Raw genomic sequence first — 18026 nt, forward strand, 5'->3', positions numbered from 1 at the left:
TCTGCAGACATGGTGCATGGTACCGGGTGTTACGTAGTTTTTTTTTGTTTTTTTTTTTTTTTGAGGTGGAGTCTCCTTCTGTTGCCTAGGCTGGAGTGCAGTGGTATGATCTTGGCTCACTGCAACCTCCGCCTCCAAGGTTCAAGCTATTCTCCTGCCTCAGCCTCCCGAGTAGCTGGGACTACAGGCGCCTGCCATCACGCCTAGCTTACTTTTGTATTTGCAGTACAGATGGGGTTTCACCACGTTGGCCAGGCTGGTCTTGAACTCCTGACCTTGTGATCCATCCGCCTCAGCCTCCCAAAGTGCTGGGATTACAGGCATGAGCCACGGCGCCTGGCCTGTGTTAAGTGTTATCATTGAAGCACATGCCCAGTGCTGTGGGGCCGTGGTGCAGGCGAAGTGGTTAATTCCGCTTCGGGCACTTGAAAAAGGCAACTTCGGAGATGAGTCTTGAAGCAAAAAGTAGATTTTTTTTTCCTTAGGTGAGAGCTCAGTGTCTTCTCTGGCTAAACTTTTCATGTGAATATTAATGGCCCTGTTTGAAGGAACCACTCTGGGAAATAGAGAATTGCATGAGAAATGTGGTTTACCACAAAGATTCCCTTCTGGCACCAGAGCTATGCTGAGGTTTGCCATTCAGGCAGAATAAAGACTGGCCTTTAGCCCTGCCTTAGGCTCTGCCCCCTTGGGCCAGTCCCTCTACATGGGCGCTCTTACCAGTGGCCATAGTCCAGATGCTGCCGGATGATGGTGTGGGGCTGCACCGTCCCGTAGGCATCCACCTCAGGCATGTTCATGTCATCAATGAAATAGATGAGCTTCTTGTTGCCTGGAGGGCCATAGTTTCTGCCAGCCTTCTTTTCCAGAGGCTTCTCCAGGACAGCTGGGGAGAGAGCCAGTCAGTGAGGGAAGGCAGCTCTAACCTCAGATGCCAGTACTGAGACAGCACAGATGTCAAGGACAAGCAATGGTGCTGCCTGCATGTGTGCAAAAAACAGCAACGCAAAAGACAACAATAATAACAGCTACTGCTGCTCCCAACAGGCATTCTACAGGACCAGAAAGTGAAACTGAAATTACTAGGCAGTAATGGGGACTGAACACCTCACCACGTGCACCGTGTTACGTTTTTGGACATCTTAATTATCTCATTTAATCCTTATAACTGTGAGATTAGTATTATCCCATTTTATAGATGAGGAAACTGAGGCTCAAAAGAACTCAGCAACTTTACTAAGGCTGGATACGAATCACAGTGGTTAAACCTCAAAGACTATGCTTCTTCTGTCATACTTGTGGTCCCCAGTTTTCTTTGTTTATATACTAAAAATGGAAAATATCTTTACAGTCCCAAGGCCAGGTACTCTACTCCAAGGAAGCTTATGAACAGTTGAATCCTGGGTAGAGTTGCCCTCCTACCAAAGGCAGCAAAAATGCATAAAGGCTGCAGCTCCCCTTCCAGGGCTGGGTAGATGCCCTTTCCTCTCCGAGGCTGTAAGAGAGGCGTCAATGGATGTTTTGCCAACAGTGTTCCCAGAGAGTTCATCTCATGGGATTTTCCTTGGTGGGATGTAGAAAAAACAGCCTCAGAGAACTTCCCAGATGCTTCCAGTGTCATGAACGGTGCCCTCCCCTGCTCTCAGGTTTCCTGGCTCTCTATCTGAGCACCTTGGTGCCTTTCTGGAGACAGAGTGCAGAAACTCTGCCCTGGAGTGGTTTCTTCAATTATCAAGCCAAAGGAAGGAGTCTAACAGCAGTTTTCCAGCATGACAGGACTTGTTTAGAACAAACTTAAGTAATAGGGTGGAGATATCTGTACTTTTTCCAGTAAAGCAATGAAATATTTATGAATTGCAAGAACCAACATTTCCTGTTACAGCTGGAAGCTCTAAGAACCAGCTGATTTCTTCTCTTGAAAAACAAGTTTGTAAACAAGGAGAAAGTGTCAATAGACATATGAAGGTGACAGATAGAAAGACAAGTTCCTTCAAGAAGCTCAAATATTCTAATTTTTTGGTCCTTAGTTAAACTGTTTCAAATATGAATTAAATTTAAATTTAATTAGCAACCAATTAACATACACTATCAACCAATTAATCACACAACACCTTCTTCCCCCCTAAAGATATAACAACTATATGTGAGATCTGTCCAAATGAAATATAATTAATGGGTTGACAAGGACATGCTTTTGAGAACAGTTCTTCTAATAGGAAATTCTCTCCTTAGGAAGACTTGTTTCTCCTCCTCCCAAGGCAATGATATTCAAATCAACCCCTGGAATTAAGCAGACCCTGTAATTTGGGTTGATTAAGCTCTTTATGCTTTAAAAGGATCGTTGAGGAGAAAAGCATGTCAGTTAGCAAGAAGTGGCCGTGGAGGGCACAGGATTATCTCAGGCAGATGATACTAAGTTCTCCAGAGAAAGAAAGGGTCCGCCTGGAAATACAGGCACATTGTTGATCCCTTCTTGGCCATGCTCTGCTCCATGTCACACCTAGGATGGAATTACAGTGAGCTACTCTGTTTCCAAGTAGAATTGGAGGAGAAGAAGAGGGTTTGAGTTTCAGGAAAAGTGTTGATGTTGAAGGAGCTGAATGAATGAGACATGTAAAGAAATGTGACCCTCTCGCCACACTTCTGGGTTCTGACTGTCCTCAACAAGCCTGGAAACTCAAGCCCACACCTGGAGCCCAGGCCCAAGGTCATTTGTACATTCTGACTGAATTTCTCCTCAAGACCCGTATGGAACAGCTTGGGGTTCAGTCTTTGACCACAAAGACCGGTGTCAGCTGCTGCGCCAGGGTGAATGGCCGTTCTCTGGATACTATTGCACTGCCATCTTATACTTGAAGGGTAATTTAATTTTTTTTTGTTTTTTGAGATGGAGTTTCCCTCTTGTTGCCCAGGCTGGAGTGCAGTTGCGCGACCTCGGCTCACTGCAACCTCTGCCTCCCGGGTTCAAGCAATTCTCCCGCCTCAGCCTCCCGAGTAGCTGGGATTACAGGCACGCACCACCACACTTGGCTAATTTTGTGTTTTTAGTAGAGACGGGGGTTTCCCCATGTTGGTCAGGCTGGTCTCGAATTCCTGACCTCAGGTGATCCGCCCGCCTCAGCCTCCCAAAGTGCTGGGATTACAGGCGCGCACCACCGCGCCCGGCCTGCAATTTAATTTTCAAAGTGGCTTCCCATTTGTTATCTCTTTTCGCCATCTCCACTGCTGCTCTCCTTGTCCATCTGCTCTCACCCGGTAACTATGCATCTTCCCAAGTGGTCTCCCAGCTTTTGCCCTAGACTCCCTACACCATATTCTCAAAACAGCAGACAAGAATACCCTTGTAAAATGTAAATTGGATCACGCCCATCCCCTGTTTTATGCCCTCCCGTGGCATCCTGTCTCACTTGGAGCAAAAGCCAGTTTGTTGACTTCCACTAAACTTGCATCTTTGTTTTTTTCTCCTGTTCTCACACTCTGCTCCAGGTACCCTGTTTCTCTTTTTTTTTTTTTTTGAGACGGAGTCTCACTCTGTCGCCCAGGCTGGAATGCAGTGGCACTATTTTGGCTCACTGCAACCTCCGTCTCCTGGGTTCAAGCAATTCTCCTGCCTCAGCCTCCCGAGTAGTTGTTTCTGATCATGAGTCACTCGCTGACCCAAGGCTTTGCTCTGGCTGTACCCTCTGCCTCGAATCCTCTTCTTCCACATGCCAGCACAGTTTGCTCCCTCACACCCATCAGGTGTTTATTTACCCAGGTGCTATTTTTCCAGTAAGGTCTTCCCTGGTATGCGCCCTAAAGTTCAAAGCCCCACTGCTATCCTGTGCCCCAGCTTCATGTCTCTTTACATCGCTTGTTACTTCCTAATATCCTATATCTTTACTTAGTATCTTGTGTATTACCCCATCCATCCCCTTCAACACTAGAATCTAAACCCCACGAGGACAGGGATTTTACTGTTTGTCTCATTGTCATAACCCCTGGACTGAGGGTATTATCTAGCACATAGTATGGTGCTCAAAAATCATTTATTAAATAAAGGAATGAATGAATGTATCTTATTGTTATTACAAACTTCATGATATAGGTAAAGAAAGTCTTATTATCCCCCATTTGCAATTAAGGACATAGAGGCTAAGGCATATTAAATACCTTGCTGGAATTAGAATCCAGGTTTTTAGATAGTAATTCCAAAGCTTCTCCATGTTACCCAGCAAGAGAGCCTTCTCTCCCACCCTCCCTGACAATTCTCGTTTTAGTGATTCCTCCTGTCCCTGAACTTTAGAGCAGTTCATTCATTCATCATGAAGCATTACCAGTGAGTGCTTGACATGCATTATTATAGCATTGACCCACACAAAGCCCTATCATGTATTATCATTACCTCTTAAAAGTCTTTGAACACATTATAAAACTGAGGCTTAGAGAAATTTAGTGATTTTATCCAAGGTCAAACAGCTACTAAGTGTCAAAGTCAGGATTTTAACCCAGGTCCGCCTGGCAATGGAACCTCACATAACCACTACTGCAATATTTACTTCTTTTTTTTTTTTTTTTTTGAGATGGAGTTTCACTCTTGTTGCCCAGGTTGAAGTGCAATAGCGCGATCTCAGCTCAGTGCAACCTCTGCCTCCCAGGTTCAAGCAATTCTCCGGCCTCAGCCTCCTGTGTAGCTGGGATTGCAGGCATGTGGCACCATGCCTGGCTAATTTTGTATTTTTAATAGAGACGGGATTTCTCCATGTTGGTCAGGCTGGTCTCGAACTTCCAACCTCAGGTGATCTGCCTGCCTCGGCCTCCCAGAGTGCTGGGATTACAGGAATGAGCCACTGCGCCCGGCCTTACTTCTTAAACATCATAAAGACATGGCTTCTGCCCTTTAAAATTCTCAGTTTAGTCAACTCATTGCCTGCACCACATTTTTGACAGAGATCGTTAGTAATTAATCATGTCTTATTTCGCATTGATATGATTTGTGCACCTGCTTGAAGTCTTTTCCTTTCATATTATTTAATTTTCATGTGTTAAGACTTTTCAGTTATCTTGTAAGGGCTTTGCATTTATTCTTTCAAAAAAATATACTTTGCATGATTATAAACATAATACATATTCATTTTAGAAAGATTAAAAAGCATAGAAAATTAGAATAATGGAAGTGAAAATCGCCCATAATTCTATCAACTAGCTGTAAGTACTCTCTTTCAATATTTTGGTGTATTTTATTCTAGTCTGGTTTTTTTGCTTAGATTTTTTTTTCTACACAATCAAAATTATACTGAATATACTGCTTATATTTTTTAATTTAATATATTGTACACCTCTTTATATGGTAATAAACACCCTCCTAAAACATGATTTTAATTGCTGTATTGTGTTCCATAATTTGGATATGCCAAAATTTATGGAATTATTTTTCTATTGCCTGAAATATGTGTTGCTTTCAATTTCATTATATTTGAACTTTCCACAATTCCAAGTGGAATGTCTTACTCACTAGATGATAAATCTTTGATGATTTCACTTTGATTTGTGTCATTAAGTGAAAGGTATTAGGTGGGAGAGAGCTGTCTTTCTGTAATAATTGTAAGCACAATGCTCCTTTGAGATTGGACATTTGATTAGATCTTTTAAGGTCCTGTCCAACCTTGAGGTTTATAATAAACAGGTTACAGAGATTCATTTTATACAAAGTTTCAGACATCTGAGCTCCTATATAATTGGTGTAATTAAGCACTCAAATATTTGTTGAGCTAATAATGCAAATGGCAAGAGAATTCAGAACTGCGATGAGCTTGATCTTTGGCCTTCTCCCTGTACACTAAAACTATAAGCCCACTGATGTCTTAACCAAGCTCTTTGTTCCTACTTTTCTAAACTATCCTGCTTCTAAACTATCCTGTCTTGTGGGTCTTTATGAATTCTTTTGTTTTAAAAATTACTTATATTTTCAAAAAGAACAAGAAGAGACTTAAAGTCTTTAAAAAGACATAAAACAGACCAATTAAAGTAAACACTAAATAGGGATTGCTAAACAATACAGAATGAGAAGCAACTTAATTACACTAGTAATGTAGGATGACGTAGTTACTGTAAACACGTAAAAATTTATCTCACATTTTCCTTTATGAACTGCTTGCCTGAAAGCTCAGAACTAAATCTGTGTTTAATTACAATAACCATGTCATCTCAGGTTACTGGTACAGAGCCATCTCTTCTTTCCTCTAAAAATTTTGCAAGCACCAAATTCTAGGAGGCATATATCACAGATACTTATAAAACAGGTATCAGGCTACAGAATGGTCTTCAACTGAGATTTTGCAGAAGGCATAAAAAATAACTTAAAATTATCTTTTATTATAGTAACCCTCAACAAAACCCAAGGGCAGACCATTATATTGTAATTTAATGAAGGGAATGAGAGCAGTACAGCTAGGTTTGTGGAGTTCAGAGAAACTGCTGGAATGGAGATGAACACAGATCTCTGTCTCTCTCAGCTTGAGGTGTCAGTGTTATGAACTTGTGGTTTGTGCATGTGTTACGCAGTAGTCAACTGAAGGCTGACTTTTTCAATGACTGACGGAAGGGCCTATTATACTATCACAGAAAAGGATATCCATATGCTCTAGATGAGTGGAAGCAGAGTTAGCATTCTACTATGAAAATTAAGATGTATGACTTAAAGTCTTATCAAATTAGAAGGTCTTCATAGCTTCATGAAATAAGACAGCTTTGGTGTTAACTCATAGGATGACTTTGAGGTAAGTCCTTAACACCTCTAAGCTTCATTTGATTAACTTGTAAAAATGGGGACTATCATCAGATCTGTGTTGTACACCATTTCCGACCTCCTTCTCTTTAGGCAGTCTTCAGCTGGGGTGGTCATGTGGCACAGTCTTGAACATTAAGACATAGGCATAAGTTTATAAAGTTCCTGGAGAGTTATCATGTCAAGTCATGGGCTCTATCTCCCCCTACCACTTTTTTTTTTTTTGAATGCAGATGTGATGGCTGATGCAGCAGCCATTCTGCCACCTTGAAGGAGCAGCCAAGAGAACAGCAAATATCTTAGCATTGATATCACTGTCATTAACCTGATATTAGCAACTGCCTGCCTTCAGAATTCCTGTCTTGTAAAAAACAGAATATTTACGCCACTAATGTCAGATTTTCCACTACTTGCAGTCAAAAGCCATACTGAAATGGTCTCATAGGCTGGGGAGGATTAAACGAACTAACGTGAGGAAAGCCCTTTGTACAAGAGTTGACCGACTGTAAACGTTAAAGTGTGTGCCATCCACACTGTGAATTGGAAGCACAGCCCCCACTGGTATCAAGGAGTTCTGAATCCATGTTTAGAGAAGTACAATGGAGACTCCAGAACTGGATGTAGTGAAAGAGAGGAGAGATGCAGGTATTATCAACCAGCTGCCTCCTCTATAAAAGAACATCTGATTGGCCGGGCGCGGTGGCTCACGCCTGTAATCCCATCACTTTGGGAGCCTGAGGCGGGTGGATCATGAGGTCAGGAGATCGAGACCACGGTGAAACCCCATCTCTACTAAAAATACAAAAAATTAGCCGGGCATGGTGGCGGGCGCCTGTAGTCCCAGCTACTCGGCAGGCTGAGGCAGGAGAATGGCATGAACCCAGGAGGCGGAGCTTGCAGTGAGCCGAGATTGCGCCACTGCATTCCAGCCTGGAGGACACAGCGAGACTCTGTCTCAAAAAAAAAAAAAAAAAAAGAACATCTGATTTTGAGAAAAATAGCATCTGATGGACTGGCAGGATGAATGAGCTGCAAAAAGTCCCCCTGGAGACCTCTAGGAATTGACCTACTGGGTGGAGTTACTGTTTATTTGAAAGCTGGAATATTTTTTCCCAAAACATTATTTCTGTTTTAGCATAGCTTGTGTTAAACTTATTTTTCAAGCAAAAAAGGTTTGCTTTTGTTGTTTTTTTTTGTTTTGTTTTTGGCAGTTGGGGCTTAGAAATTATTGTTCAATGTAGATTCTTAAATTTGGGAAGTATGTTGTTAATATGATTAAAATAACAGCTTCCATTTACAAAGCACTTATTGTATGCTGGGAATCATTTTGAGTGTTTTACATACTTTATCTTACTATTCAAGAATGAAAAGAATGAACCGTTGATTCACTCAACAACATGGATAAATCTCAAAATCATGCTGAGTGAAAGAAGCCAGGCAAAAAGAGAGTGCACTTTTTGTGACTCCATTATATAAATTTCTAGAAAATGCAAACTAATTATAGTGATAGAAAGCAGATCAGTGGTTGTCTGAAACAGGGCAGGTAGGGGGCGTTGGGAAGAAGGGATTACAAAGGAAGTGAGGAAACGTTTGGAGGTGACAGTTATGTTCATTATTTCAATTACGATGATGATTTTGTGATGTATAAATATTTTGAAATGTATCAAATTGTACACCTTAAATATGTAGTTTATTGTATGTCAATTATAACTCAATATAGCTTTTTTTAGAAAAGAAAAAAATGTAAAAAGATTATGCTGCTTTTCAGTAGGAAAAAGGATAAATGAGCTGTGATTTATTCACACAATGGAATTCTATGCAGCAGTGAAAATAAATGAAATAGATCTGCATGTATTAAGACAATGATTAAAAAAGTAATGATAGGGGTTGGCTGTGTCCCCACCCTAATCTCATCTTGAATTGTAGCTCCCATAATCCCTACGTGTCCTACCTGGTGGGAGGTAATTGAATCATGAGGGTGGGTTTTCCTGTGCTGTTCTCATGATAGTGAGTAAGTCTCATGAGATTTGATGGCTTTATAAACGGCAGTTCTCCCGCACACGCGCTCTTGCCTGCCACCATGTGGGATGTGCTTTTGCTCCTCCTTTGCCTTCCACCATGACTGTGAGGCTTCCCCAGTCATATGGAACTGTGAGTCCATTAAACCTCCTTCCTTTATAAATTACCCAGTCTCGGGAATGTCTTTATAGCAGTGTGAGAACAGACTAATACAAGTAAGTTGCCAAAGAAAGGTATAGTATGGCATATTTAAAGTTTAAGTATGCAACACTATGTATTTTATGGCTACGTATTTGTTTCAAAAGTATAAACTTGGAATGATACACATTGAGCTTAGTACTCTAGTTAATAAGGGGCAGGAAGGAGAAAGGAGCAACAGAGGTGCTGTATTAGCTGTACTTGTTTTTATACTATTTTATTTTATTTTGTGGCAGGGATCTCACTGTGTTGCCCAGGCTGGAGAGCAGTGGTGTGATCTTGGCTCACTGCAACCTCGACCTCCCAGGCTTAAGTGATTCTCCTGCCTCAGCCTCCTGAGTAGCTGGGACTGCAAGCATGCACCACTACACCTGGCTTATTTTTTGTGTGTGTTTTTGGCAGAGACAGGGTTTCACCATGTTGGCCAGGCTGGTCTCAAACTCCTGACCTCATGTGATCTGCCCACCTCAGCCTCCCAAAATGCTGGGATTACAGGCCTGAGCCTCCATGCCCCGCCGATTAGCTGCACTCATAATGCTAAGTTCCATTTAGCATAATGCTAACCCTTTAGCATCTGTTAAATCTGGATAGTGCTACACTGGCATCTGTTATATTGTTTTCTGTACTTTTGTACATGTTTGAAATATTTTTTAATTAAACATAAAAGGTTTAAATAATTCTCTATTCCACCCTCAGCACCCAGTCAGTTTCCCTTGCCCGGGACAACTGCTGTCTATGTTTCTTTTGTGTCCTTCTGGAGATTGTCTAAGTTTTATATAAGCATAAATTATGTGTGTGTATATATATTATATATATTTTAAAAAATCATATAAGTGAGTAAATTTTTATGTATTTCTTTTTAAACAAGATACAGTTTGGAGCATGCTATATATACTGTTCTATATCTTCCTTTTCTCACTCAACAAAATTTTGGAAATAGTTTCAACTCAGTACCTACAGAATTTTCTCATTCTTTCCAACATTGCTTAGTATTCCATCATACAGACAGGCTGTTTCTCCCCTTTTACCATTATAGACACATTATGAACATAAATTTGCACATCTGTCTGGGTGTGCTAACTGTCCTTTCAAGCAGAGTATGCCACCTCACATCCAACTTTTTCTTAAATACACAGGGTCTCAAGTGCAAATAATGATTAAGATGCTGGGCTGCAAAATGAGTAACGGGTTCACGAAGGAGGTGCAACAGTTTGCCTCTTCATTGAATGATACTAGAGCAGCTAGCTGTCTTTTGAGTTTACACATCTCTCGTACATTCAGCTGATTCTCCAAATCCCTGTTTGATACCTGGTTTCTAGCTGTCACTTTTTAAATCATTGGTAACACCCTTTCTCCTGCCATTTTGTTGCTCTTAAAATGTTTTAGGCTAAGAAGCCCAAATAATCAAGATTGTTTGCACTGTGAATAAGGCAAGAGGAAGGAAGTTCCCATAAAGGAATAAAAGGGAATATAGCATTTTTCAGAGTTAAGGGTCTGAGCTTTATTGCATGAATGTTGTTACATATATGCTGCTACTCTGGGCTTCGGCTGACTCTCCAATTCCTGGTTGCCTCTGGACAGGAGAGGTTATAGAATAGTAACTTTCTCCATCACTTAGTGTGTGAGGAGGGATGGCTTCAAGGTCTAACGTTACTGAGAGGCCATTGGGGAATTAACAAGAAACAGAAAGTGTTGGGTTTTGGTGAATTCTCAGCTACAGTGAGAGCCAGTTTTCATCCTGGCTCTGTTTAACAGCATTTTGAGATTTATTTGTAGTCACAGCTACTGGGGAGGCTGAGGCAGGAGAATCGCTTGAACCTAGCAGGCAGAGGATACAATGAACCAAGAGTACACTACTGCACTCCAGCCTGGGCTGTTTCAAGAAAGAAAAAATGAATTCTCTGTGTTCTAACAGGAGGGAAGGAGAAAGCCCTCTAGGTGAGAGATCCAGAGTGAGAATGACAGGTCAGGGCAGTGTGAGAAACTCATCTTCTCTTCCTTGGTTCCAAATGTTTACCCTCTATTTAAAGGATATTTTTAAAATATTATAAAACCACTTTAATAGAATTAAATCACTTTTTCTGTTTAATTTTATTAAATCATTAATTTTAATAATTTTAGAATTATCAAATTTATTCTATTTAATAAAATTAAATAGAAAATCACTTAGATAGAAAATCAGTTAAATAGAAAATCATTCCTCTGGAATACTTGAATAGTACTACTAATGATAATAGTAATAATGTTGAATATTTATTGCAGTTTTCAAAGTATTTTCTTAGCAGGGAAGCAGTATAGCCTAGTGGTTAAGAGCACAGGCTCTGAAGTCAGACTCTCTGGGGCCAAACCTTGGCTCCCCGACTTACTGTGTGTCATAGGGTAGCTTAACTTCTCTGTGCCTTAATTTTCTCATGTATAAAATGAAGGTAATACAAATTCTTATTCACAGGGCTGTACAAGATTAAAGAAGTAAAAAAAAAGAAAAGTGTAAAAGTCTAAGTCAGATTCACACTCCTGATAAGTCTTTGATAAACGTCAGTTGTTGTTGTTGCTATTATTATTATTAGTAGTAGTAGTAGTGTAGTTGTAACAGTAGTAAGAATTGAGGTAAATGGTCAGAGCTGGTAATCTGATCAGTTGTTGGACTCAAGGCTTGAAAATAAGGGTACATATTTGAACAAGAAAGAGGAATTCTATGAGGCAGACAGCGAAGTGCTAAGATTTAAATTAGCCAGACAGGTGAAGTCTGCTTAAGGCCACTGCCAGGTGCTGATGTGATGGCTTCGGCCTTGATGGAAGGTTAAGATGTGACAGCGTTGAAGCCTCATGGAGTAAAGACGAAGCCAGTGGTTTATTGGAGCTGATTATTGACACCAAGGGAATTGTGCAAGCTGGTTGTTAAACATGACCATTATTAAAAAATAAATTAGGCTGGCCGCAGTGGCTCCCACCTGTAATCCCAGCACTTTGGGAGGCCGAGGCTGGCGGATCACCTGAGGTCAGGAGTTCGAGACCAGCCTGTCCAACATGGCGAAACCCTGTCTCTACTAAAATTCCAAAAATTAGCCGGGTGTCTTGGCAGGTGCCTATAATCCCAGCCACTTGGGAGGCTGAGACAAGAGAATCGTTTGAACCTGGGAGGCGGAGGTTGCAGTGAGCCAAGATTGCACCACTGTACTCCAGCCTAGGTGACAAAGAGTGAAACTCCATCTAAAAAATAAACAAATAAGTAAATATAGATAAACTTATAATTAAGTAAATTATATTGAAAATCATGGTAATAAATATTCAAAACTCATCACATCTTAATTATTTTATGACATTTACTATCATGTGTATACTGGAGATTATTTTCATCCATTGTGTCTGTAAAGTGGAAATGCTTATAATGGTGTGCTACTGTGTATCTCTTCCTGACTCCTTGTTCACTGACATTGCATTGGTAGCTTACAACTGGCCATGGTGGGAGTATTTACACCATGGAAATTGGCAAACACTACAAAGCAGGGCTTGATTTGTTTTGTAGACTTGTGAAAATAATAAGGAAAATGTTAGTAATACAGATCATACTTAAAAGTATGTCATGCTTGTTGCTGTGACGTTGTGAAAAGCACAAAAAATGGAAGAACGATTCCTTCAGTATTTGAATAGAAGATGTTTACATCTTGGACAAACTAGTAAAGTTCTGATGTAAATCTTTGTTGCTTCATTTTGTCTTACTTGTTAATATTCACGTCTGAACTACAGTCAGTTGCTGGATCAGGATTGGCTCAGCAGCGGATGAAGTCCAGAGGTGAGTTTGAAATAGGTGAAGAAGTCTCCACCATTGAAGGGCGGGTGGGGGGAAGCCGGAACCTCTGTCCACACGCTCCATGCACCTAGCTGCTCTGAGGGGCAGAGAGCAGAGGCGGCGCTCCCCCCATCAGCATTTTGAGTTGGCTGGACCTTAATCCTAAAAAAGTTGGCAAAACTGTGCAGGAAGAATTCCCCCAGGGGCATTGGGGAAAGTAGAGTGTTAGCAGAGGCAACATCGCGGGCTGACTCTATAGTTTCCACCAGGCAGGGATGGCAGAAAGACTGGGCAAAATGGTTAAGACGGAGCAAGTGGTGGTGCACACGAAGACTGCTCTGCAAGTCTGCAAAGCAGATAACGCGAGTGCCAGGTTCACTTTTCACATTATAAGCTATGGCTCCTAACTTATCCATCTGCAAACAGCTCATATCTAGGTGTGGGGAGACACTGCAGTGTCACCTGGGAAAGCTCAGACCAAGTGCTGTGGGTGTTTGGGAAGTAAGAACATGGTTTCTCCCCAGCCCTGCCTCTCCCCTCATTTCATTGGAAGAATGGCTTGGAAGCTTCTCCAAAACAAAGCTGTTTTTAGTTAATGTGTTGTTTCCATAAAAAAGGAGACTGTGTCATAAATGAGTAAAGGGGAGAGAGACTCTGGCAAGGGGAAAACATCACCGGTGGCCCATGTCTATTTGGGGGCTCTGTGTGTAAACACCAGGGAAAAGCAAGCCCCAGGTGGACTCAGAAGACCAGGTGTGTCATGCCCTCCTCGCCACTTGGTGGTGACTTTGGGCAATCACATCCTTTTACCTGAGCCTCAGTTTCCCCATCCATAGCATATGAGAGATGAATTAAATGATTTCTAGAGATACTTTCAGTGCCGGAAGTCTGCAAGTTCTTGCAAATCTCTCTATGGCTTGGAGCTAGCTCTCTTTGTCATCAAGGTGCTGAACTGCTCTGTGTTGAACACCTTGCTCTTGAGGAATTTAACAGGCCAGGGAGGAATGTAGAAAGACCAGAAGCAGTGCTAAGGGGTGCTGGAGGAGCCAGAAAGAGGCGGGCAGGGAGAGGTGAGAAGAGGCATGTGGGAGGAAGTACGCAGTGCTGGGGTATGCAGAACTCAAGCCAGGCAGGCACCTGAGGCTCGGCTTCAGCTCTGTGTCAGGTGACACACGGCCACCCAGATGCCCCCCACCCCAGGTGCCCTGGCCGCTTACCCTGCAGCATTGCCGACGTGGTGTAGTAGTTGAATGGCACGTTTTTCACCAAGTATGCCTCGGGGTCAAGGCTGGCCAGCTTAGCTCCCACCAGCACCGACTTGCCAGTGCCAGCCGTGCCCACAAGCATGACAGGCCGCTGCCGCGCCATCAGCCGCTCCATGAAGTAGCACACAGGGATGGTCTCACTCGTGTGCACCAAACATGCCTGGAACGGGAGCACAATAAGCCTGCCAAGGGTGGGCTCCAGGGAGAAACAGATGCACCACCAATGTTCCGAAGCATTTCAGAACAGGGGATTCCGTCACGGTGGAGCTCCCCAAATAAGCACAGGTCAGGAGTATCTTCCCTGATGTTCACAGTGGGACCATCCTACAGACTCACTCTCTGGGCTCCCCGCAGTTAGGCAGAGAGCTTCCCCACTCTCCTCTGCCACCCCGGCCTCTTTCTCTGTGGCCTTTCTAATGCATTTTAAAATCTTCTGCCCCTGCCATTTCCTCCTCTCTTGAGGAAATGTCCTGGCCTTTAGTAGAATCTGTGACTTCATTACACCTGTCATCTCCTCTGCAAAGTCATGGAGCTGGGGATGACTAGTTCCCAGCAAGGACAAATGCTCAGATACCCATGCGGGGCTGCTACTGGAGCCACTGCAGATCCTTCAGGGCAACTGCACACACATCCTGGGCTGCTCAGCTGCACTCACCTGCAAGGGCATCTCAGCGTCAAATTCGAATTGGGGGATGAGCTTGGACCAAGGCTCGAATTTCTTGGTCTCTGGGTCGATGTAATAGTCAAAGATGGTTCCTTGGGAAGGAAACTTGACTGTTTTGAACTCAGTCAGCCACCATTTGCTGAACTCTGCCCGGTAGTCCAAAAGCTGCAAAAACAAAGACAGTCAGGGGAAAAGGTCCTCCAGGACTCAAGAAGCCCACACAGGAGGCCACGGGGTCAGATAGAAGCTCAGGGCAGGACAGTGTGCTCCCCACTGTGTGGGCCTGTCAGACCAGCTCCTCCAGGAAGGCAGCGCCGCCCCGAGGGTCAGCCCTGACCAGGCCTGACTATGCAGGGGGCACGCACAGGCATCCTTGCTTGACCATGGGGCTGAGCCAGCCTGGTCCTGCCCTGTCTTACAGCCATTGAATGGTGGAGAGGGTTGAGGGAGGGAGGTGGAAGAACACGGGGGAGAATCAAGAACTCCTGAAGAGATAGATTGGCCCCATTCTTCGGTGCCTGAGATTCTCTGCAGTTCCCAGGATGGCAGTCTAAGGTTGGAGTGGAATGGTGACTCTTGACACCTGGGGCACAGAGCACTGCAGTGAGAAGAGCCTCAGAAGGGGTATGGGTGTCAGCTAGGTAACCACAGGCAAATCCTTCTTTCTATGCCTCAATCTCATCTGCAAAATGAGGTTTCTGGAAAGATTTCCAAGGTTCTTGCAAGAGCTAAAATCCTAGAATCTAGGAGCAGTGGGGGAGACAGAGCTGCACTGGTTTTTCTGACAGAAGGAATAGGTAGAGGCATATAATTTGCATGCATACCTATTAGACTATAGGCCCCTTACGCATGGGGCTGTACACCCAGTGTACTCAAACTATCTTATTGTGTCCAAGCAAACACACACACACACACAACACACACACACACACACACACACACACACACACACACACACACACACTCAGACCCAAATCATACCCATTGCTACTGGCAACTCTTTGGGAGGGCAAACCCACTCTCTAAACACAATGAACTAAGAAAAATCCTCAAAGAAAAAAAAAGTCCCATATTGGACATTTTAGGAAATATTCATGGAGGGCAGGACAAAGACAGAGTTTAAAGGCTGAACAGACCAGGGAGCTGGGCACATGGTAACAACTATGAACCCCGAAGAAAGGGCACTCCTCATTTTGCTGTTAAGTAAATAGGATTGATTTTTTTTTTTTGCTTTAAAATGAGAGTGGAAATGGGTGGTAAGATAAGAAAAGATTTGTTTGATGTTCTCATTCTGATTTGAATTTAGATCAAGGGGGCGTTATAACTTCCCAATATTGTTCTCTGGAACCAGAAGCCTAGAGGAAACCCCCATTCTTAACTCCTAGATAATACGCTTCAAGACCTTCAACTTTCTACGAAAACCAGATTTGAGGTTTCTATGGAAACTCTGAGGTGAAGGCCACCTCTAGAAGGAAGGAAGTGTGGGTCTTCTCCTTTCCTCAACCCTGATGCTGCCTTGAGATGCCTGGCAATTTCTCAGCTAAGCCCTTGGCCGGGCCACCCCGACGTCGTCTCACCTTCCTGTAAGCTGGTGCTTGACGGCGCCTGGTACTATAATTGGACACTGTCAAGTCAAGGTGACCTCTGCTGGGTCAGTCCAGTGGTCCTTTCTTTTTCTTTTCTTATTTATTATTTTTTTATTTTTATTTATTTATTTTTTGAGACAGAGCCTCGCTCTGTCACCCAGGCTGGAGGGCAGTGGCGTGATCTCGGCTCATGGCAGCCTCCGCCTCCCGGGTTCAAGCAGTTCTCTGCCTCAGCCTCCCGAGTAGCTGGGATTACAGGCATCTGCCACCATGCCCATGCCCGGCTAATTTTTTGTATTTTTAGTAGAGACGGGGTTTCACTATATTGTCCAGGCTGGTCTTGAACTACGGACCTCGTGATCCACCCGCTTTGGCCTCCCAAAGTGTTGGGATTACAGGCGTGAGCCACCGCGCCCAGCCCAGTGATCTTTTCTTAATTCCACTCCATGGTATCTCTTCAGCATGGTCCCTTCTGAAATCCCCATCTCCCTTGGGCTCTGACAGTTCACTGTTTTCCTCTGCCCTTTAACCTGGAGGACATGAGGACTTTACTGGCATAATGTGGTAGAGCTGGGAACCCAGTGTTACTTCGCTTCATTTTCACAATGCTGTAAGTTATCCTGGTTACTTTAAATTATTCCCATTTTATAAAGTGGGGGTTTTATGAAAAGACAGAATTGGGAGTTGAACCCAGGTTGTCAGTCTCACAATCCGGTGTTTTCTCTACCTTATGTTTCCGAGAGATTGTTCTCTCTAAGGGCTACAAAGTATTCAGCCAGGACTTTTTTTTTTTTTTAAATGGGAACTTCTACTCAGGTATAGCCTCCATTTTGTATTTCTGCTTTGCTTTTATGACAGTTTTTTTCAATGTAAGCACCATTGCTGTTCCTGATGTGAATATTTTGGCCAAACTCCTACCTTCCTATTTACAGCACTATTTTTGGTGTTTAGCTTTTAATGCAGGCTGTGTAGGGGTGTGGGATGTGCCCTGCTGCTAAAAGCTTTCTCCCTTGTCCTCTTCCCAGGTTGCTGGCAGGGCTGTCAATTGCTTCAAGTGCTCCAGTGCCCAGGATGCCTGGAGGGATGCTTTCTCCGGGGCTTTTAAAAGGCTTGAGGGGATTTAAATTTTTATACCCAGAGTTAGAAAAATTGATCACATATTTTCATCCTGATACCCCACTGCCTGCACAGCACCAATATGAGAGGGTAGCCCAGCCGTCGCTGTCTGACATTTTCCCAGCCCACAGGTCAGAGACTGCATTTGACGGGGAGCAATTAAACCTATGCATTCGGGATCTCTGTGCAGTTCAGCCAGGTCTCATCCATCCTGCTGAAATCTTTGCCTCCTTGCCTCAAAGGGGAAATGTAAAGCTGTCAAAGGAGTAGTCCGCAGAGAAGCTCCAAAGACTACAGAACAGACAGCAGAAAATTCTCAGATGTCAAACTCCTGGTTCATGTATCCTCCTGTCCTTGGAGATTTCCCTTTCTGCCTCCAGGGCATCCGGCTCTGGGGAGGGCAGTAGAGAAAGGCACACTTCCTGAGAGCCTGAGAGAGCTGCTTTCTGAATTTTGAGCACCAAAGAACACATCAGGGAGTGATGGTTGGTAGGACGGATGTTAACAGTCAGGGCCCTTGGAAATGAAAAAGAAGTTAATTGCGAATTCTTTTTTGTCCAAGTTCACTTTCATTTTGGATTTCTAAAACATGGTTTTGCCTTGGGAGGCTGAAACTTTCTAC

General features: G+C 43.2%; 1 protein-coding gene across 1 annotated transcript in view; it reads right to left on the reverse strand.

Annotated features, from left to right (window-relative positions):
• The window catches only part of DNAH9 (dynein axonemal heavy chain 9), a 377489-nt gene that overhangs the window by 188383 nt on the left and 171080 nt on the right, over positions 1-18026 (reverse strand). Inside the window, exons 37-39 of the mRNA XM_030799425.1 lie at positions 14694-14867; positions 13991-14198; positions 721-886 (exon numbers count right to left, since the gene is read on the reverse strand). Coding sequence (XP_030655285.1) covers positions 721-886; positions 13991-14198; positions 14694-14867 — 548 coding nt within the window. The remainder of the gene's footprint in view (positions 1-720; positions 887-13990; positions 14199-14693; positions 14868-18026) is intronic.

Source organism: Nomascus leucogenys, chromosome 19, assembly GCF_006542625.1.
Source record: "Nomascus leucogenys isolate Asia chromosome 19, Asia_NLE_v1, whole genome shotgun sequence".
Taxonomy (NCBI): Eukaryota; Metazoa; Chordata; class Mammalia; order Primates; family Hylobatidae; genus Nomascus; species Nomascus leucogenys.